This window comes from Excalfactoria chinensis, chromosome Z (genome assembly GCF_039878825.1).
Source record: "Excalfactoria chinensis isolate bCotChi1 chromosome Z, bCotChi1.hap2, whole genome shotgun sequence".
NCBI lineage: Eukaryota > Metazoa > Chordata > Aves > Galliformes > Phasianidae > Excalfactoria > Excalfactoria chinensis.
The window spans coordinates 35,175,874-35,198,079 of record NC_092857.1 but is presented as its reverse complement, the minus strand read 5'-3'; the positions used below and the strand labels follow the sequence as shown (position 1 = coordinate 35,198,079).

Here is a 22,206-nt window from a genome sequence, read left to right as displayed (position 1 = left end):
CAGGAGTCTCTAAAATGCACACATCAAATCTGCATCTGTGGTATGTTTGTAATATGTTTGTATGCTATAGGAATGTTAATGCTAAAATATAATTTAATATCAATTTGGTGCACTGTGAAGTCAAGCACATTTTGATTATCTTTCATGAGAAACAAGGAACTCATAAAAGATGCTAATATCATTGTGTGTTTGAGAGTTTCTATCAGCTCAACTAATTTCAGACGAGAATGTGCTGCATTTACTTTAGTTTTGTCAGTAAAAGTCAATTAACACCCCCCCCCCCCCCCCCTGGAAATCAGAGTTGTGTTAATGAAAGCATGTTATTATTTACTAATCTGTGATGGTATAAGTCTGAAAGAAACCTCCTAAAATTATGTTGTATCCCCTATTTGGGACAAGTAATTACAAGAACATGTAGTAATGAGAAGTGGAAAAAACCCATCTTTAGGTAGTTACAAAAGTGGGAGTGCTTCTTTTAATTGATAGTAAAATGTTCGGCCTGGAGAAGAGGAGGCTCAGGGGAGACCTTATAGCTCTCTATAACTTCCTGAAGGGAGGTTGTGGTGAGCTGGGGGTTGGCCTCTTCTCTCGTGTAGACAGTGATAGAACTAGAGGGAATGGTTTCAAGCTGCGACAGGGGAGGTTCAGGCTGGACATTAGGAAGTATTTCTTCTCAGAAAGGGTGGTCAGACATTGGAATGCACTGCCCAGGGAGGTGGTAGAGTCACCGACCATGGGAGTGTTCAAGAAACATTTGGATGCTGCATTGAGGAATATGGTTTAGCTGGGAAGTATTGGTAATGGTTGGACTAGATGATCTTCTAGGTCTTTTCCAACCTGAAAATTTCTGTGATTCTGTGATTCTGTGATAATTTTTGTAAGAATTTTAATATATTTCCTTCTAGACATCACAATGAGTGCCTAACATTTGGTACCTGTTTATGCAGCTTATGATACATGCTGCATATATTAGAAAAAAAGAAAAAAAACAAAACAACCAAATGTTTTTTAATATACAAATACATTTTAAGCTGGAGGACTCCAAGGAAAAACACAAGGGAACTCCAGAATCTGACACTATAAAATGGATTGCAGCCATGCCTATTTCTGCATTACAGCCCCACAGTATGTCATGATATCTGGATTTGTTCTGAGTTATATGACAATAAACAACAATGGGTTATATAAATTTAGAAAGTAAATCCCATGTTAAGTGACTTCTCCTGATTTACTTCAATATTATATACTTTTCTCCCATTTCAGATACAAGAGTCTCACTCTCACAAACCAATCAGATATTCATTGATCAAACACTGTTATTATTTCTGTCTAATGGCATGAAGGTGAGCTTTGAATAGCTAATTTGTTCATTGTGTATGGAATTATATGCATAAATGAGTTTGGAGAATCATTTCTAACAATGATCTTTCTATTATCCTTCTTTCTTCTATTCTTCCATTACTATTTTTTACTTCAAGCTTTAAGCATTTTGCACTAAAGTGTTAAGATAATCTCTGACAGAAAGAGCAACAATCCAAACAAAATGTATGATGTGATGCAGTGGAAAGGAGCAAGAGTGGCAGACAGGTGAGAGCAAAGCCCACGTATCCATGAGGGTGCATGCTGAAAAAAATTCTCCGTATTCTTAGTTTGAAGGGTTTCCTCCACAATTTCACATCTTCTCTCACTTGGCAGTAGTGTAACAGAAGCACACAGTCATTACCGTTATAGGTGTAGACGCAGCACAAATAGTTTAATGCATACTCCAAGCAGCTCTGCTTTGCCACTGAAAATGTAAGGAAGGCAAACAGGCTTGTCTGGCTTTGTATGCCAAGCACTAGCAGTGAAATGTCCTCAGATGGGACTTCTGTGTGTTTCAGAAGTCAGCAGACAATACAGTACTGGAAAAAGAGTCTTGGATGGAATATGTGCAGTCTAATATTCAAGCATTTGTGGTCAGCGAAGATTATGGCACACAGCACTGAAGTAGCTTTACACAACAGTAGGCAGGGTGCAAGTTAAGTTCCAGTAAACAAAGGATCAACAGATTTAGGTTAATTCTTATGGCTGCTCAGCATGCTTATGCTTTAACCCTTCACTGTTCACAATGACATGTTTTGTAGTAATAGTCAGATCTTGGTATATGTAACTGAATGTATCCCAAAAGAACAGAGGATGTGATTAGGAAAAGTACATAAGGAACTGATGGATTTCTGTTAAAAGTTAATAGCACTTTAAAGTAAATGAATATTTCACTGAATGTCCTCCTTTCAGTAAAGTAATCTAGATGAAGTTTTCAATGCGTACAAGAACAATAAGTCATCTTTCTATTTATAGCTATTTCAAATAGCAAGTTTAAATCAGAAGTTTGGAAGCACCAAAGAGTTTTACAAGAGCTGGAAAGGCAACATGTTATACTGTATTGTTTGATTTTACTAAGTCTTTGAACTCTGGAGATGTTCCAGAAGATTGAAGGAAAACCAGAACTGTGTCAATATTTTGTAAGAGTGAGCAGTATTGCCCTAAAATTCCATCTTCTTGCCAAGTTTTATCTGGTATAAAACAACTGATGCAAGATTTAAACTGATTGTTAATTCATTCATTCAATACTAACATATTTAATTGTGAATGACATAGGCTGCTGGAAAAAAAAAGCTTGCCCAACTGCTGCACTTATTTTGTTCTGGTGAGTGCATTGGCTGAAGGTAGAATAGTCAGGATTCTTTAAGGCATGTAATGTGATGCTAAACATTAAAACAATTTTGAAAATGATTTAAGAGATGATACTATACATAGATTTAACATAAAATTATTACTAGGACTATAAACATAGCACATTTAAGAACTCATATATGCATATATATGCTTAAAAGCACATATTCTAAGTTGTTTCTTATCTGGCAAGCTAAGATTTGGTTCTTGTCCTTATAATGACATAAAGCTTGGTGAAAACACTAACACTGACTGATGAATGCTGCATCTATACAAACAGCAGAGAAAGTGATGATGAGGACTAGTCTAGAATGAGGCTGAACTAGTACCACTGGTGTCAAATAGTGTAAGAAGGAGAACATAACTACCCTCTCACCTGTGCCCCATGCAGCAACTCTGAAAAAGAGAGGCAGCAGCTCTAAAAGTGACTTACACACAGTGATGGATATAACGATGAGGCTTATAGTTCCCAGTGAGATTTACTGTATAAATACAGGGGAACTGAGGTGGCAATCACAGATGCACATTTCCAAGTGCATCTGTGCATCTAGCAAAGGCAGAGGAATGTCCAGAGGAGGTCTGTAGTTCTCCTACTGCAGAAATCAGTTGTCTGGTCTAGGTATAGGAACAAAAGACTAATTGAACCATCCAGTTGCTGGTTCTCTCCAAAATTTTCAGTTTCCCTTGGGATAGCTGGCATAGAATCACAGAATCACAGAATGATTTGGGTGGGAAGGGACATTTAAAGTCATGTAGTTCCAACTCCCAGCTATAGGCAAGGACACCTCTCACTAGACTGGGTTGCTCCAAGTCTCATCCAGCTTGGCCTTGAATGCATCCAGGGAGGGGGCATCCATAACCTCACTAGGCTACATGTTTCCGTGTCTCACCACACTCACAGTAAAGAATTTCTTCCTAATAGCTAATCTACCCTCTTCCTGTTGAAAGCCATTTCCCCAGATCCTGTCACTACATGCCCTTATAAACAGTCCCTCCCCAGCTTTCCTGTAGGCCCCCTTCAGGTGCTAGAAGGCCACTATAAGGTCCCACCAGTGCCTTTTCTTCTAGGGGCTGAAGAGCCACAACTCTCTCAGTTTGTCTTTATAGGGAAGGTGCTCCAGACCTTTGATTATCTTCGTGGCTCTCCTCTGGACTTGCTCCAACATCTCTATCTCCTCCTTGTTTTGGCAGGCCCCAGAACTGGATGGGGTACTCCAAGTGGGGTCTCCCGAGACCAGAGAAGGGAGGCAAATTCACCTCCCTTGACCTACTGGTCACTCTTCTTTTGAAGCAACCCAAAATATGATTGGCCTTTTGGGATGCAAGCTCATTCTGAATCTCTCATCAATCAGCACTCCCAAATTATTCTCCTCAGGGCTGCTCTCAAGCCATTCTTTGCCCAATGGCAGTGCAGTTTTATCCAGTAAAGTGAATGACCAGGGTTCTTGAAGCTGAAATGACCTCAACCTATTCTCAGGCTTTCAGTAGGTAAGATACTCAGCTCACTGGTTTGGAGCTGGGCCACTTTTGGTAAGCAGTATTGATGCTATGGAATGAACTGAAAGCCAGCTTAACGTGCTCTATGCTGGTTTTCATCAGAGCACACAAAAATTGCTGGTTGATCTAGGCAGTCACAGGACAATGACCACAGAAGTCATAACCTGTTAAGGAGTGTATATCAACTCACCTGCCAAATCAAATAACCCTGAAAATGTTTGGTGCCATTGCTGGTGGTGTGGAGTCATGAAGGCTACACTGTGACTAGTAGGAGGGTTTTTTGGTGGCCTAGAGGCCTGGGGTGTCAGCCCTGGTGAAGCCATCACTGGTGCAGTTGCTTGGTGTTAGCAGCAACTATTCAAACAAACTATTAAAGGCCAAAGTGGAGATGGTTCCATGTGAACAGCAGTTGAAGTGGGTCCTTTGCTAAAGGCAAGTGCTGGTCTAAAGGAACTGGTGATGGCCTCTGTTTCCCTCAGACAACCAAAAGGGAATCAGATTCAGATCTCCCAGTCTGAAGTAGAAGAGACAGGTGGCCAGGGGCACCCAGTGCATTAACACAAGCTGTCCTGGAGGTGCTGCTGATAGCCATGGGGAGAAGCCTGTCCTTTTATTTATTTAGTTTTTTGCGAAGGCTGGACAGACTGGAATGCGTTAGCCCCAGTGAAGGGTCCACACCTTGGAAAGCGTTGCAGTAAAAAAAAAAACAACTATTATTTTGGCTGATGATACAAACCTGGGAGGAGTAGCTGACACATCAGAATGTTGTGCTGCCATTCAGCAAGAGCAGGACTGGCTGAACAGCCGAACAGAGAGAAACGTTATGAGTCAACAAGGGCGTACAGTCCTATACCTGGTGAGTAATAACCACACACATATATAAAGATAGGGGCTGACTTGACCTGCCAGAAAGGAGATCTATGGATAAGGAGCAGGGTGCCTTGGTGGACATCAGGCTGACCAAGAGCCAGAAGTGGGCCCACATGGTCAAGAAAGCCAGTGGTATACAGGGGTGCATTAACAAAAGTGTAAGCAGCAAGTTAAGGGAGGTTATCCTCCTCCTCTACTTTGCCCTGGTGAGGCTTTACCTGAAAGACTGTGTCCAGTTTTGGAATCTTCAGTTCAAGAAAGACAGGAAAATACTGGGGAGTCTGGTCAAGGGCTACAAAGATGTTTAGGGTCCTGGAAGAGTACCTCTTATGTGGATAAAGGCTGAGAGACCTGGGAGTGTTCAGACTGGAGAAGGGAAGACTAAGAGGGGATTTTGGCAATGCTTACAGATACCTTAAGGGCAGGGGTCAGATGGATGGGGTCAAGCTCTTCAGTGGTGCCCAATGACAGAAGAAGGGACAAGAGACACAAACTGAAACACAGGAAATTCCAACTGAACATAAAGACAAACTTCTTTGCTGTAAAGCCGACAAAGCACTGGAGCAGACTACCCAGAGAGGTTACAGAATCTCCTCCTCTGAGGAGAAAACTTGCCTGATGCTTTCCTGTGCAACCAATAGGAACTTGCCTGATGCTTTCCTGTGCAACAATGTAGGAACTTGCTTTAACAGAGGCATTGAACTAGATGATCTCCACAGGTCCCTTCCAAGACCTACAGTTCTGTGATTCTGTTCCTAAGAAAACATGCTTTACACAGAATGACGCAAGAAGCTTAACTTCATTTTTAAAGATGGAACTAATGGTGCTATTCTGTCTAAAAGAAAGATGTCAAATGCCTGGAAAATGAAGCTAGATAGAGATTAGACAGCAAAATTTTTAGATGATAATGCATAATTAGGACTACCTACTCTAGATCTGAGTGGATATTTTGTATTTTGAATAGAAGATTAGGCATATTTGTAAAAATTACTGATCAGTTGACCATGACTATTACATTTGAAGGAATCAGGGAAGTTCTACAGACTTGGCTATGCAGGAAGTCAAACTTGAAGAGTCACAATGGTCTCTGTTGACTTTACATAACATTAGTCTCACTTACAAGTATGTAAGTTTTTGAAGGTCTTTTAAAGGACAGTAAAAGGAATTTAACCACTTAAGTGAGAACCTCTAGGAAACAGAGTAATTCCTTTATTATTATTATTTATCAAGGAGAATAAAAAGCATGCCAGGAACAGAAGATAAGGTTTCTGTGGAGAGAATTAAAGAACAGAAAAATTACTGGAACGAAGAGGTACCTCAGAATAAGACAAAAATTAGATCATCTGAAAATAAGGAAGAATCCAAGAAGGCATGGCCAGCATCCCAGAATCCTGAAAGACAAAGCAGACACTAATAAAAAAATAACTGCAAGAATTTTAACTCCTCGCTGACACCAAGAGAGGTACATGCAAACAACCAAAAGAAGGTAATGTTAGACCACTACATCAGACAACATCGGAGGGGGATAAAAACCTAAAAATGACAACGAATAAGGACACCTTGTTTTTTAGGTATGAAGAAATGAAAATGTATACTATACACTAGAATTAACAAGCTTGGAAGAAGACAATACCAAAAAACCTAATTAATAGTTACACAAGGGTAAATGGATAATATATTGAAAGCACTGAATTTGAAAAAGCAGATAATATTAACAAACCAGATTAAAAGTAATACAAGGGTTTAAAAGGCTGAAAGGATTGGTATACTGATCACTGAAAAGTGTACTTAGTGCATTCAATATTTAAAATGCAAATTTACCATACTGTACAAATTTTAATGTTAGAACAATTTCTGAGTTTCCATCTAAGATGAGAACATAAATGAAAATGGATGCACAGCCTGTTCAGGAATGGGATGACAAGCAGCACAGGAAAGAAGAGCACCAAGTTTAATCTTGTTTACAAAACAGACCAGCTACTAGTAGCAGCCAGCAATTTGAACAACCTTTGTTGTTGTGCAGTTTTCGTACAATAATAATAAGCACATACAATAATTACGGAGCAACCAACAGAGGGTTATAAATATGGTGAGGGGTCTAGATGACAGAATGTACAAGGAGAGGCCCAAGTTCTGGGGTCTGTTCAGCCCAGAGCAGGGCAGGCTGAGGAATGCCTCATGGTGGCTGCAGCTCCTCACAGGGAGTGGAGGGGCAGCTCTGAGTTCTGCTCTGTGTGACAGTGACAGGGTTCGAGGGAACAGCATGGAGCTGTGTCAGGGGAGGGGCAGCTGGGGGTGAGGGACAGGGTCTGCACCAGAGGGTTGTCAAACATTAGTACAGGCTTCCCAGGGCTGTGGTCATGGCACCAAGCTGTAGGAGTTCAAGAAGCTCTTGGACAGTACTTCCAGAAATATGGTTTGATTTTGGATAGTCCTTGTGGAGCCAGGAGCTGGAGTTGATATCTGTGGGTCCCTTACAACTCAGGCCATTCTATGACTGTAATTTTGTGCTTCTAATAAGTGAGTGTCAATGAATGTAAGAGAAGAATGATGCTGTATCCAAAGAAATCTGAGAAAGCAGACTGGCAGGTAAGGATGCCTACAAATAATACGTATATTATACATATTGGAGTAGTATTTACATGAGGTTTAAAAATGAATGATAACTGAATTAAAAACAAAAGAAAGGAGGATTTGTTCTTAGACCTATTGGGCTTCCAGATATTGGTAATAAAACAAATTGTTTTGGTGTCAATGGCAATAGGATTCTTGAAAGCACCACTGAGAGCTGGCAGCAAATAACTGAGTGGAAAAGTCTACTATGAACCAGATATACCCACACTGCTTCAGGCTGCAACTTACAGCTTGCTTTCAAATGACCAGATTTGGAACTGAAAGTATGGTGACAGCCACTACCTAAAGTACTGGATGAAGTCAAATTTTCCATATCTATTTTACCCTAAAGCAATCTATTATTTAGTATAAATCAGCTACCTCTCTTTCCCTCCTGAAAAAGTCGCCAGGCAACATTTAGATCAGTATACAACAAAACAAAAATAGAAAACATACTATTTTCCTGTCGTAGGATTCTCCACTGCTGTATGTTGTAGCTAGCGTGGAGGCACATTCTTCCAGGTACCATGGCTTCTTCCCGCTTTCTGCTGTGCTGCTGATGGAGATAGTGTAGATGCTATTGGTGTAGCCATCACAGGAACAGTGGTCTCGACTCCTTCCACCATTTCCAGATGCCCAAACAAAAACTGACCCTAAGCCTCTTCGTCCCTGTTTGGAAAGAGCAGAAAAGATCTGAATAATAATTCTTCCCCATCACATGTTTAATAAGCAGGCAATTGTCCACAAAATATATCTGACATGAGAAAGACACTAAAACAAGCTATCTCACTGAGAAGAACTTGAAATAAAAACAAGATTTAGCAGAGTTCAGAATTAGACATAAATATAATTCAGAAAATAAGTAGGTGGAACACAGCTTTAAAAACAAGTTTTCTACCGTGCCAATTTGTTGCTCAACACCTACACTGTGCTGCCTTATTAAAAAAGATGTGCTGAAAACTCAGAGAAGATAATAAAACATACTGAGTTGAAACAGGTAAAGAATCACAGAATCACAGAATCACAGAACTGTAGGGGTTGGAAGGGACCTCCAAAGATCATCGAGTCCAACCCCACTGCCAAAGCAGGTTCCCTACACCAGGTCACACAGGTAGGCGTCCAGGAGGTTCTTGAATATCTCCAGAGAAGGAGACTCCACAACCCCCCTGGGCAGCCTGTTGCAGTGCTCCATCACCCTCACCATAAAGAAGTTCTGTGCACATTCACGTGAAACTTCCTATTCTCCAGTTTCCAGCCGTTGCCCCTTGTCCTGTCTCCACACACTGATGAAATGGGTCTGAACTTCCCACTTTGCCCCCCACACCTTAGATACTTATAGACCTGGATCAGGTACCCTCTCAGACTTCTTTTCTCAAGGTTAAATAGACCCAGTCCACTTAGCCTTTCGTCATAGGGGAGATGCTCCAGGCCCTTCACCATCTTTGTGGCCCTCAGCTGTTGTCTTTCCAAGAGATCTCTGTCTTTTTTGTACTGGGGAGCCCAGAACTGAACACAGTATTCCAGATGAGGCCTTACCTCATCTGGGCAGAGTAGAGGGGGAGGATCACCTCCTCGACCTGCTGGCCACGATCTTTTTAATATACCCCAGAATGCCATTGGCCTCTTTGGCCACGAGGGCAGACTGCTGGCTCATGGCCAACTTGTTGTCCACTAGGACACCCAGGTCCCATAGCATACTTGAAATTAAAACTCTTTGTAACACACACTTTTCCTGGTTTATATTTGTACGCTTCATGCTGGTGAATTAAATTCACATACATGCAACTTTGTGATCTCCTTTAATTATCAGAAGTCACTGTCAGGAAGCATAGAATTCAGATAGGAATGCTTAAGAAAGTATTAAACTTGTCTTTGATTGGGCTACACACTGCTACCTTCTTTCATAGGACATCCTCTCAAGCAAAGGAATATCCTTCTAAGTAACAATTAAAGTAACATTTTCATTTATTCTTCATTTCTCTATAACACATCACGCAATATCTACCAGTCTGTAAGAGGTATGCCCACCTCTGTGCATGATATATTCATGTTTTATGTCATAAAACATCACTTCCCGTGCACAAATTGATCACTTGGTCATGTTGTTTGTCTAGACAGGGTGAAATTGTGTACCACAAATAACATAAAGTCAGCTGTAGGACATCCACTAGGTCAGACTTAAACAATTACCAATTCAGAGATTGATTTAATCCGTATTTACAGAGCGGTTTCATTATGGCATTTTGTGATGAGAACCTACATCAGTGTAAGACAAAAACCCCTCACAGTTCACAATCCAAGCTTGAGTTCTCAACTGTTGATGAATTCCATTTTGTGAGTTTAATAAAAGTAAAGAACCTGGAAAGACTCTTTTCTCCAGCAAAATATGTTAAATATCAAATTCTCCTGGCTAGTGTTTACATAAGGTTATGTCTCTAAAATGCAACTTCTCACTAAAAAAACATTTCAAGCGGAGAAAAAAATTCCAGGGTGTCAAGTTAAATGTATTATGAAATCCACATTCTTCAGACAATATCAGCCTGACCAGCTGAGAAGTGTAACTATTTCAACTTCTTTCTTTTCCTTCAGTTGATCTTTGCTACTACATGGATCAAATGATGCAAAATAGCACAATTTTTACTGTTTTAAAGATGAGTTTTCTGAAGTGTTCTATTCCCATAGCTCCCTTTTCCCACATAATGAGCTCTTGACAAATTAAAGCCCATTTGGCTTTGAGGTTCTTGTTCTGCCTGCATTTTTTAGCTGGAAGATTTTGATTCAGAACTGTCTGAAGTAAGTGGTATGTGCTTTGCAACCTCACAGGGCAGGAATGAGTTTGCAAACCACTTCTGTTTCATTCTACTGTCTAGTCATCTCCCTTTTTATATCATTACTTCATTTAATACTCCATCCTGAAAACATCTGATGACATGAGTCTGAGAAGTGATAAACAGTTTATGTATATTTACTGATTTATGAGGACTGCTCCAAAGGTAATGCCTCCTATTTTATTATGTCTGCCTATGACATCAGAGGTGGATACTGGTGGCATTGCAGTAGAGGTTGAACCTCCCCACCAATATCCCATTACACTTTGTTGCCATGCAACAAATGGCAGAAGAAGGGCAGTCCGACAAAATAGAATTTGACATGGAAGTGCTTATGAAGCAAAGACATGTCATGGAATTCCTCCCCAGTGTGGAAAAAATTGCACCCATTGACATTGACTGCCATTTGGTGAACATTTTCGAAGACTAAACAGTGGATGTGAACATGGTAAGGTTGTGGGTGGTACATGTCAGCAGTAGTGACAGCGACAGTGTATCACCTCTACTTGTGCAGATCTTTACAAGTACAGAATGCAGGCTCTTGTTTATTGATGCTAAAAATGCATGGCTAATGGCAGTGACTATGCTGAAAACTAGTGTTTTGCAGCTGCAAATTTGCTCTATCAAACACTATTATTGTACTCTTTGTATTTGTTGCAATTTCCATGGAAATAAATAAGAGGCAATACTTCTGGAGCGACCCATGTATTATTCCAGCAGGCCAAGGAGACAGAAATTAGGGCCCTCTGCTTATCTGTGGAGAATGGAAAGGAGGTTTTTACTAACAACAGACTGCTGTTTCTCTACACTTTTATTTGATCCTTCTTGATTTTTACTGGTTTTGCTTCAGATTGCTCCCATAATCTCTTGCAATTAGCTAACAGTATTCTGCAGCAGTACTTTATTATTTCCTTTCATCTTGTCTCCTCAACAGTAGTTTTGGCTTGTCTGTCAATTGTGACATCCATTCTGGGGGTCACATACAGATTCTTTTTTTTTTTTTTTCTTTTTTTTTTTTCTCTCTCTCTCTCTCTCTTTTATTTATTTATTTATTTTTTCCCATGAACATCAGCTGGTTTTGGCTGATAAGTCTGCAGACAAAAGTATAACATGATTTGTCCCACTCATGCAAAGAAAACCATTCCATAGCAGGGCAGGACTGTAGTTTGTGTGAATCTTGCAGAAACAACTCCTGAATTATTAGCTTCTCTGAACAGAGAATGTGTCTATACTTCTTTAGGCACATACTTCTGCTGCTGTACTGATCATGAAAAATGAGCTGCAGAAAAAGATATGTGAATACATTTTGGGGCACAAAATATATCCTCACTGTAAACACACCGACAGATGTTAGAAATTCTGCAGTGCATTATTTAAAAATCGTACACACCAGTTTAAATTTTAGTAGTAATAAATGTTTTAAAAATAACAGCCATTTGCACCTAGATTTGCCTTTAGATGTTTGTTTATTTTCTTAAACAACCAGTAACATGTATTTATTACAAACTGATGTTTCCTGTAAACATATTAAGCATTGACATCTCTGTCATTGCAGTAAAAAGTAAGTACCAGGTTCACTGACTAATGGAAAAGAGTATTTGCTAATACACAGAAAGAATCACCATTCCCTAGCACATTGCACCACTGAACATCTTTTCACAGAAAACAGCATTACCTACAGTGCAGAAAACATGCTAAATATCTCACTCTTAAAAGGTATTTGGCAAAGCAAACAGCAACCTCCTCAAGACTAAATTTGACGTGACCAAAATAATATATCAAGTAAATAAGTTCTGATTTACATTTGCTGTCTATTGTTAAACTCCAATTGGTTTCCTCCTTCTCCATGTTTCCAAACACCCCACTTTAATTCAATAGACCCAGTCATGCTCAGGAAATTATAAACCTGCTAGTAACTATACCAAACAAGTAATTAGAGCAACAACATCAGCTGTCCTACTGTATGTGAATGCCTTTCCCAATTGGTCTCCTTTCAATACATGAAGTTAAATAACATTTGGACTGTGTTACAAAGTTAAGATAAACATACATGCAAGGCACTCTGCAGCTTTTACTGTTTGTCTAAATCTATCATCTGTCATCTGCCAGATGCCCAAGGGTGTCAAGATGAAAAGTCAAGCCTTAAGCTGCCAAAGAAGCCATGTGTCATTTATTACTGAAAAGCAAAGGTGCATTTACAGACCATATGGGTACAACTTGGATGAAGCTAAAACAGTTAGAGAACTGCAGCAGAGGTATGGACGAGGGTGGAAAGGGTGCAGATCAAACTACACTCAATGCTTCTCCCATGTTGTTAAAAACTGCCTCTCCCCTTAAGTTGTGTTGTGTCTGCTCTGTAATTTGCAGTGGTAGCTACCAATTCCCTCTTACAGACTCTTCAAGGTCTGTAACTGCACTTTTGCATTTCAGTGAACCAGACCATTATGAAATGGTCTCCTTTTGTTTTGTCTGTTCTCTTACGTTGCTTAAAATGCCAGATGACTAAAATAAAAAAATAAATAAATAAATAAAAATCACACAATCCATTTTGAAAAGAAGTGTTTCACGGACATCTAAGACTTGCTACTGACCTACTGACTCAGTCCAATTTTCTAGCACATTTCTTGGGCAATATTAGTGTTCTCCACATGCAGCTGACTGGAAATGAAATGGACTCATGTCATTGATAAAAAGAGCCCAAGGCAAAGACTGCACCTGCAAAAGCACAGCACAAGAACTGTGGGGCATTCCCTTTTTTTTTTTTTTTCTGCTAGTTCCTCCTTTTCCTTGGTCAGCAAGTTGCAAGGAGGTAAGTAATTTAAAGCTCTTTCTTTTCTTTTCTTTTCTTTTCTTTTCTTTTCTTTTCTTTTCTTTTCTTTTCTTTTCTTTTCTTTTCTTTTCTTTTCTTTTCTTTTCTTTTCTTTTCTTTTCTTTTCTTTTCTTTTCTTTTCTTTTCTTTTCCTTTCCTTTCCTTTCCTTTCCTTTCCTTTCCTTTCCTTTCCTTTCCTTTCCTTTCCTTTCCCTTCCCTTCCCTTCCCTTCCCTTCCCTTCCCTTCCCTTCCCTTCCCTTCCCTTCCCTTCCCTTCCCTTCCCTTCCCTTCCCTTCCCTTCCCTTCCCTTCCCTTCCCTTCCCTTCCCTTCCCTTCCCTTCCCTTCCCTTCCCTTCCCTTCCCTTCCCTTCCCTTCCCTTCCCTTCCCTTCCCTTCCCTTCCCTTCCCTTCCCTTCCCTTCCCTTCCCTTCTCTTCTCTTCTCTTCTCTTCTTTTTTTTTTTCTTCTCCCCCCCTCCCCCCCCAATTCAACAGCACGAAAGGGTCAGTCTGCCAAGAACCACAGCCAGTATGAACATTTTTGTAATGACATCTGCAGAATTTCCTAACACTATTAAAAGAACATCCACTGCTCCAAGTGAGTGTGTTTGTATATGTATGTGTATACCTATAAAACACATCTCTCTGGCTGAATGCCTTACTGGTACTGGCATGTACCATTGCAAGATTGAGGCCTTCACACGTCAGTCTAAGGACAACCAGCAGGCCACATATTTGCATACGGCTTCCAGCATGCTTGCATCTAATAAAAACAGTTTCCATCTACAAGCTGCAGTTTGAGCCAGTAGAGCAAGATTTATTCACACTGTTTTACAAAGTTTAGACTGGCCATTCATTCACTGCTTTACAAGTCAAGCTGCCTTAATCCAGCTTTCAGATTCTGATGTTTTCCTACCATGATGTAGGGCAGGAATTGAATGCCCCATCAGCCCTCCCTGTTATATGGTGAGTTTTTCTGTCTTCATGGAGGCAATCTAATTTACCAGTGGAGTGGAAGGTAAGTTAGAAGGAGCAGAGGACAGAAATGCTGAACTCAGAGCAATCAGAGGTATGGGGGCTGCAGCCAGTGAGAGGTAAATTGGCAGCAGTATGCTAGAAACAGTACACTCACAAGCACAAAACACATCATGCAACTAAATAATGAAGAGAACCTTACCCATGGCTAGCATCTAAACATTTAATTTCCCCTGATCTCAATAGTATTGTTCTACAATTATTTAATGCTTACAATAACACAAACTACTGCTGGGAAGTGAGATTGATCCTGATGTGGAAGCACAAAGAAGTAAGCCCATGGTAAGAACTCTTCCTTAAAAATGAATTCCTTAAGTGGAAATGCTTGTAACTGAAGTTCTAGAACACAGGTCAGCTCTCTGGGGACCTAAAAAAAAAACAAGTATGCAGGCATGGTTTTGAGTGCAGTCACCATAGGGATAGGCATCACAGAACACAGCATCCTGAGAAATGCACTTGTAAGAGACAGCATCTCCTTGCTGCCAGCTTCCATGGATTTCTGCACAGTATGGGAGCTGGATACCACTGCCTTGTGCAGAGTCAAAGTACTGCCAATCTGCTGAGTGGCAACATTTTTCTGTTGAGAAGCAGCATCTCCCAGCTCCCACTGAGTTTCTACCAGCACACTTAACCTCTAATTTGGAAATGAAAAATACAGTCTGGCACACGATGCTTAAAAAGTATCTGGCTTTTCTGTAGTCTGCAAAGCACTCTCACTCTGGAGCAGGCATCTCTCCAATAGAGATAACAGCAAGCTGAGAGCCCTAGGCAAAAACTTTGAAGTCCTATCAAAATACAGTCAAACAGATTATTTCTTATTCCATTCTATTTGATAGCCTCTCTGGCTATCAAGAAGAGGAAGAAAAAAGAACATAAACAAAAGGAGAAAAATCAGAGGCCACGAATTCTGCTAAGGTATGCATGCTTTCAGGAAAATTCACATTTGGGTATCAATTCATTAAAAATATATTCCTATGATCTCTATGACAATATGAGTGGTAAACCTAACAGGTGGACATGAATAAAAATGCATACTTGAGGAAATGCTTAAAAGTTAGTCCCATGTTTGTGTATTAGCATTCCTGTTTTTCTTGTTAGAGAAACTACAAAGTGAAGGATACAAGCATATGTACAATATTCATACCATGCAAAAACCTATCACTTAAAACAAGAAGCAATTAACTTAACTTGTTGAAAAGGTAAGCTGCTAATGCAACTAAACCTCTTGAATACTTCTAAACCAACTTTTTATAGAGAAAAAATATTCACAACAAAATGTATTTTATTAGCTAACATGATTTGACACTTTTATGATACTGAAGCATGAAAATACTTCAATGTGTGCACTAAAGAGAATGTATTGAATAACCTCAAGCATCTATGCAATAACACAGTAATTACTGGGATATATCAGTGGAACATTGCAACATGTATCCTTGCATGTCATGGATTTTTTATTTTACTCTTCACTAGAACAACAGCTTAAACAGCTCCAAGTTATTCCCCACAGAGCTATAATTAGTGCTTAAAGTGCAACCAAAAGAAGTGTTGGCTGAAACCTGAAATCTGAACCTGTGGAATGTTGGAATGAATTTCCCATTTTCCTAAACAAAATAGAGCCAGCTACAAGGCTGCATGAATCGCAGCTCTGGTTTAAGCTATCTCTCCTTATCATTATTACTATTATTGTTGCTGATAGTTATTGGGGTAAAGCATGTTGCATACTGTGAACGCCTGTGACCAAACAAGAGCTAGGTTTTCCAGGATTTCTGTTACATCAGGAGTCTCTAGTTAGTGACAGGGAGAATTGTCTCTACACATAAAGCCAAAGAACCAGCACCATGTAAGAAAGGTACCTGTGTTAGGACTGGATAAGGGACAGATCTCACATGCAAACACTCAATCATGGAGATGACTTAGGCTGTTCTTGCTACTTTTACACTGCCATTGGATCAAACCCTATGGAGAGGAGGTTATACTTATAAGATCCACGTAACTGTTGTTTCAATCATTACTTCAGCTCTCCCTTGTAGCAGATTTCAGGCTATCAAGACATCTACGGAACTTTTGAAGCATTTTCTGGAAATACTTAAAAGCAGGTGAACAGAAAATAAAGCTGCATCACGCCTATCTCTGCAGTCTGAGGACTGTGGTAATAGCTTTGGGCAGTTCATTTGCTAGTAGCATTTCTTTAGAAAGAAGAAACAAACTTAGCGCACAGTCATTGCCCTTATGGTTTTGTACCTTAAACTTATGTCAAACACACACACACACACACACACACACACACACACAGTATGTATGTTTTCCCACATGACACACAGAATTGCATAGATTTTGCTGTTGTTCAACTCCTTAGAAGAGGAAAGGAAATAAGCCCACATAAGATAACTATTTAACATTTCATAAATGCACTCTTCAAAATGCACATACTTCAAGTATATGGAAAGAGACTCATTTTGCCAAAGCTGCTTTTGAGTACTGGCATTCAAAACTATGATTTATCTAACACTGTGAATGGTGCGGGTTTTTATGTTCAGCTGCATCACCTGTTCCAGGTAGAGCTTGCAAAACCAGAGGCCACTTTGCACAACTAGTCCAAAAGCTGTAATGCTGTTTTGGCTTGCTACAACAGTTTCCATACATGTGTGAGAATGGATGAGGTAACTAAACAGTTTTGGTTTCCAGTACACTTTGTGACATTGTAAGGAAACTGGACATTTTGAGGTATATTTTCCTGTAACTTTCAATCCAAATTTTCCTGCCCTTTAGGACATGTATATTCCAGTGAATGTAATGTAAGAACATTTCTGGTACATTATTTCTTCTTTTGCATATTCTTTTTTTCATACTACACACATTGACTACCTGCAAAAAAGCTCAATTCCTACACAAAGCAAAGGAGAGGAATTTCAAGATTAGTTTTGCTTATATATTTCCAAATGAAAATAGAATGAATAATCTCATAATTCACCTAGGCATTACTGAGCCCAAATTGTTTAATTTACTAAAAAGTGGTATCACTAACTCTGTGTTGACTGAATGCTGGAAGTTGCCAACTAGGTGCAAACTAGCTAGATCAAAGAAATATAATTAGCTTAATGATGTCCCGAGCTTGTCACTTAACCTGATTTTGCAGGGCAATCTCAGTTTGGAGAAAACTAAATCACATCAAGTATAAACCATGCTTGAAAAGCACTGAAGTGTACTAAAATATACATACAAGCCATGTGCAATGAAATGAAGTCTGTAGGTAACACATACATGATGAACAAATTCTTGGAAAGCAGTGACTCTGAAAGGGAGCTTAGGGTCATGGCAGATAACCAACTGGCTACGAGCTTCCCTAAAACTTCGTCTGATTGCTGGATCTCTAAGCAGAATGAATGTAAGTATGAGAAGGAAACAGGGAAACCATACTACCCCTGCGCAGAGAGAGCTACAACTTCTGTTCCCCTTTCTGGTAATCCACACTTTAAAAAGTTATGCTGGGAAGCAGAAAGAGTTTCAGAAAAGAACTATAGGAATGAACTGTGGTTTGGAAATCCTGAATAATAGAAGGAAATTGAATATATAAAATATTATTGGTCAAAGCTTTAGAAAAGATTTTGAGGAGCAGAGTCAACGTAAGTTAAAATGCAGTGTTCTCTTTGTTTTGGAATCCAGATATATCTGTTAACTTACTTTATGCAGATAAACAAATCAGAACCACTCTATCTGCTTTCTACAAAAACGAGTAATGGACCCTCAAAAAATCAATCGTGAAATAAAAGAAAATGAAGGCTAAAGTAACAGCAAGGTGGAAATGGCTGCACTGAGTGGGCTGTGCTTCAGAACTCATGGTGTTATGTGAGTAGAATATTCTAATGCTGTAACAAAGATATTAGGTAATTTGGAGATTAATAAAAAATTGCTAATGAATCTACTAGTTACCCTTGCAATTCAAGAAAAGAGTTCAAGTGGAAGTATATGGAGAGAAGCATCACTGATAATCAGGGTGATGGACAGTTTAGATTTTAAAAGTGAGGGTGTTTTGTGTAGCACAGCAAAATGAAGGCTGAGAGAGGATACAGTTGTGGTCTGTAAATATATCTGAATTTAAAAAAAGATATGAGAAAAGCTATTTAAGCGAAAGCACAGTTTTGGCACAGCAAGAAAGGGGCAAATACTGCATGTAGGTAAATCTGGCTTAATTTAGATTATATAATAACTTAGAAAAAAGCCTAAAAATAGATTAGTGTTGGCTGTGAAAATGTTTTGAAGCAGAAATAGGGGAAATTTTTTTCTCAATCATTTTAAAATAGAAATTGCTGAACATATTTACAAGACAAGATGTCTGCGATAGCAGAGAACTGTACTGGATGACTTACATGGTCATTTCCTGCCTTATGTCCCTATGCTCCAACTTAATTTATTTGAGAGATCACTTGGCCAAAATATATAATTACTTACAGGTGGAGATTTTTAACACCATAAGACGCACAATAAATACAACAGCAATGGGACTATGCAGTGGAAAGGAAACTAACAAACTTAAATGAGCAATAAGATACCGATTTGTAATAGTGAAGGTACTTAGTGATTTCCACAGCTGTGGATGCAACAGATTTCAGACAAGACAAGCACTTACATGTACACAATTCCTCAAATAAAAGATGAATCAAGAAAATGGGGATGTTGTTGCAATAATAATTTGATGAAATTTTGCAGATCTGGCTTTACTACTAAGGCTGGGACTCGTAACTGTCTTTTCTTTAGTTAGAAATACAAATATTTCTAGCCAACAGTACCATGTCTCAGGATACCAGAAAGCAGAATGGCAATATTAAAACTCAACACCACTTTTCTGATTTTCCTATATAGTCAGTTCCCACCTACAGTACACAAACACCGGAAGTTTAACTTCGTATGTTAAAGTAAACACGATATCACATAAAGCATCACAGATACTCCAGCCATACACTGCACATATACACATAGAATATATGCAATACACATAATTGATAAATGCCAGGACCTAACATCAGGTTACATAAGCATACTGAATACATTTCCTGTGTCCTTAACACAAGCAGAGCATTAATTCTGACTTAATCTTCAGCAAGCAGGTTTTGGCCAACTCATAAGAACTGTGCAGGAGCTGTTATGCATGTAAAAGTTACCTGTATGTGATCTGAGTTTAACATACACAACTACATGTTCTTTCAGTTACAAACTACAGACATACAGGGTTACCAAACACAACACATAATTTTTAAAACCTGGTATTTTAAACTCTGTGCAGCACAATATTTTAACTTATGAAATGAAAACCACTTGGGAATTATTTTGGGACATTTGCTTGGAATTTTTTTTTGCAGAAATTACTATCTTTGATTTGTACCTGTCATGGTTTTGCAATTTTGTAATTTTGCTATCAGTATTCCACATCATAACATCATGTTAAGCATAGATAATTTTGACGAATCTGCTGCTCACAGAAAGAAGACTACATGTCCCAGGGAGCACCACGGTCAGTCATATGACCAGGACTATATAATCTCACTTCAGTGCTGGACTCGCTCTCTCGGATCCTGCCAGCCATGGGGGAGTGTGTGGAAGCGTTCCAGCCGTTTCGCCTAGAGTTACAGTAGGCCTCTCGGTTTCGGGACTCACTCTCTCTTATTTTACTTGATTTGTTAGCCTTAATTCCAATTATATTGCATTATATTGTGTTATTCTGTATTCCGATATAGTATTTAGTAAAATAGTGTGCCTCCTTAGATCGTTGCCGCTGTATTTATTTTCTCTTTCCCTGTTTTCTTTTCCTTTTGGGATAGCGGCCCTGCAGGCCGTCTATACCCCTGTCATGGGTGCCGGTAGATTTTAGGGTAACCTATGACAGTACCATTCAGTGCTCTAGCAAATCTGAATGGAAAAACTCCTCTTTGCATGTACAGTGAATCCTTTTCAGAATGATGCAGAGATGTGAAGACAGGAGAAACCAATAGCATTTTCCAATAAATTTAAAAGAAAAATATATGTGGCACAGCACTGGCAGCAAATTGTGTGAGCAATCTCTTTCAAATTTGGAGTAAAAACATTTAGTAGTAGCAGCAGTAATATTAAAATTGTGAACTTTTCATTCTTTTTTCCTTTTGCCTCCCCTTCTGTTCCATTTTCTTCACTTTCTCTCCCATGCATCAGGGGAGGAGGCTTGCTTAGCAATTGTAAAAGAGCCTTCTGCTCCCTGAAAACTCTTTGAACACAATCTGCAGCCAAAGTTGGTGAAGCGAGAGAGATAAGAAGGGGCACTGATGATGGGAGGGAAGGCACCAAGCCGAGTTCTCACAAGAGGTTCAGCCACACAGCATCTGATCATTAATGTCCATCAAACATTTTGGCTTGTGTCCAGCCTGCTAAACAGAATGGAGTCATGGCAATAAGATGAAGGCCCCTGTGCTGATGCAGGCAGAAAGCCAAAACTTCCCATGTAGATTTCACTACTTGTCTGCCCTCATAGGTTGTATCAGTGCCCTGCCACTTATTCGGACTACCTTATGAGTACTGCACAAAAAATAATGTTAAGCATGCAGCTGGTGAGATGCTGGGAGAACGGTTCCTCATAAACATAAGAAAAGGATCACATTTTCCAGAAACTTGACCATGGAGCCTTCATCAAACAGCAGTGAGAGAACAAGTCTGAAATGTATTACTCTATCAATTACCTTGAGACGGATCTAAAGAGAAGGCTTTTTTATATGAACATAAATGAACTAGTTCAAATTCTATGTCCCACAGTCAAGAATCAGAATGTGTCTCTGCAGTGCTTAAAGCATCGTGGTTATGGACTGTGATTCGCAGGCAAGTGTCTTAAAATTCAGATACTTTGCTTTCATCTTTTTGAATAAAAAGAGAACTTTTGTATTCTCCCTTTTGTCTCAGATCCAGTAAAATCTGGCTACATGACTTGGCCACAGTCATGTTTTGCCATGCTATGCCTGTTTGTTCTTAATACAGGGTGAGATATGACACCTATTTTTTTCTTGAATATGTTATTTTGGATGTATTGCTCTTCATTCTGCCACTCTGCGTGTTTATAATAGAGTTGTTTTTGTAATTATTACATCTACAACTTCTAATGCATAGTATTTACACACAAGCTTGCAGAAATTTCCACCGTTATGAGTACACCATTTCCAAGAGAACTTTGTCAACCTGAAGCATAATACAAAGGCAGCCTACATATTTGCACAGATATTGTTTGATAGCAAAGTCTCCAACGCATCTCTTTGAACTCACCTATGCAAATTTGATGTAATTAAACAAAATAAAGATGACAGAAAATAATGGTACTCAAGACAGGTTTAAAAATGGGCTTTCTCTTCTTTTACCTGGATTCTAGAAAGAATTTTGAAAGTATATTTAATTTGTGGTTTAGGTTTTCATTTCATAAACTCAGTTACTACTCAGTATCCTTTCTTTAAATAGATTTGTCTATTTCAACTTACGGCATGTGGTGTCCCTGTGGAACTTCACAGAAAAACTGAAGACTCATTTATTTTTGTTATTTCATGAGGGATTTGGAAGAAGTAAGCATACTAGCTCAGCAGATTTAAAAATAATAATGGTTCTAAAACACCTTACATGAGCTATTAATTGGAATAACATGTGCTAAAGACAAACTATACTTTTTTTTAAGGATCCCAATCTCTCAGCAAGCAGTAAGAAGCTGTGGCTGGCTGTTGCATCCATTCAGTTTTTAATTGCTTAATACAGTTAAAAAAAACCCAACTGTTTAATTATATTCTAATCAAAGTTATTATCCACATCACTTTTCATTTTCCTAATTAAACAAAGTATA

The 22,206-nt window shown here is 39.1% G+C and overlaps 1 protein-coding gene across 3 annotated transcripts in view; it reads right to left on the bottom strand.

The window, feature by feature from the left end:
- PCSK5 (proprotein convertase subtilisin/kexin type 5) overlaps positions 1–22,206 on the bottom strand; it is a 257,001-nt gene that overhangs the window by 122,804 nt on the left and 111,991 nt on the right. For all 3 annotated transcript variants that reach the window (XM_072358970.1, XM_072358971.1, XM_072358972.1), the window contains exon 8: positions 8,149–8,361. In XM_072358970.1, the coding sequence (XP_072215071.1) occupies positions 8,149–8,361 (213 nt within the window). The remainder of the gene's footprint in view (positions 1–8,148; positions 8,362–22,206) is intronic.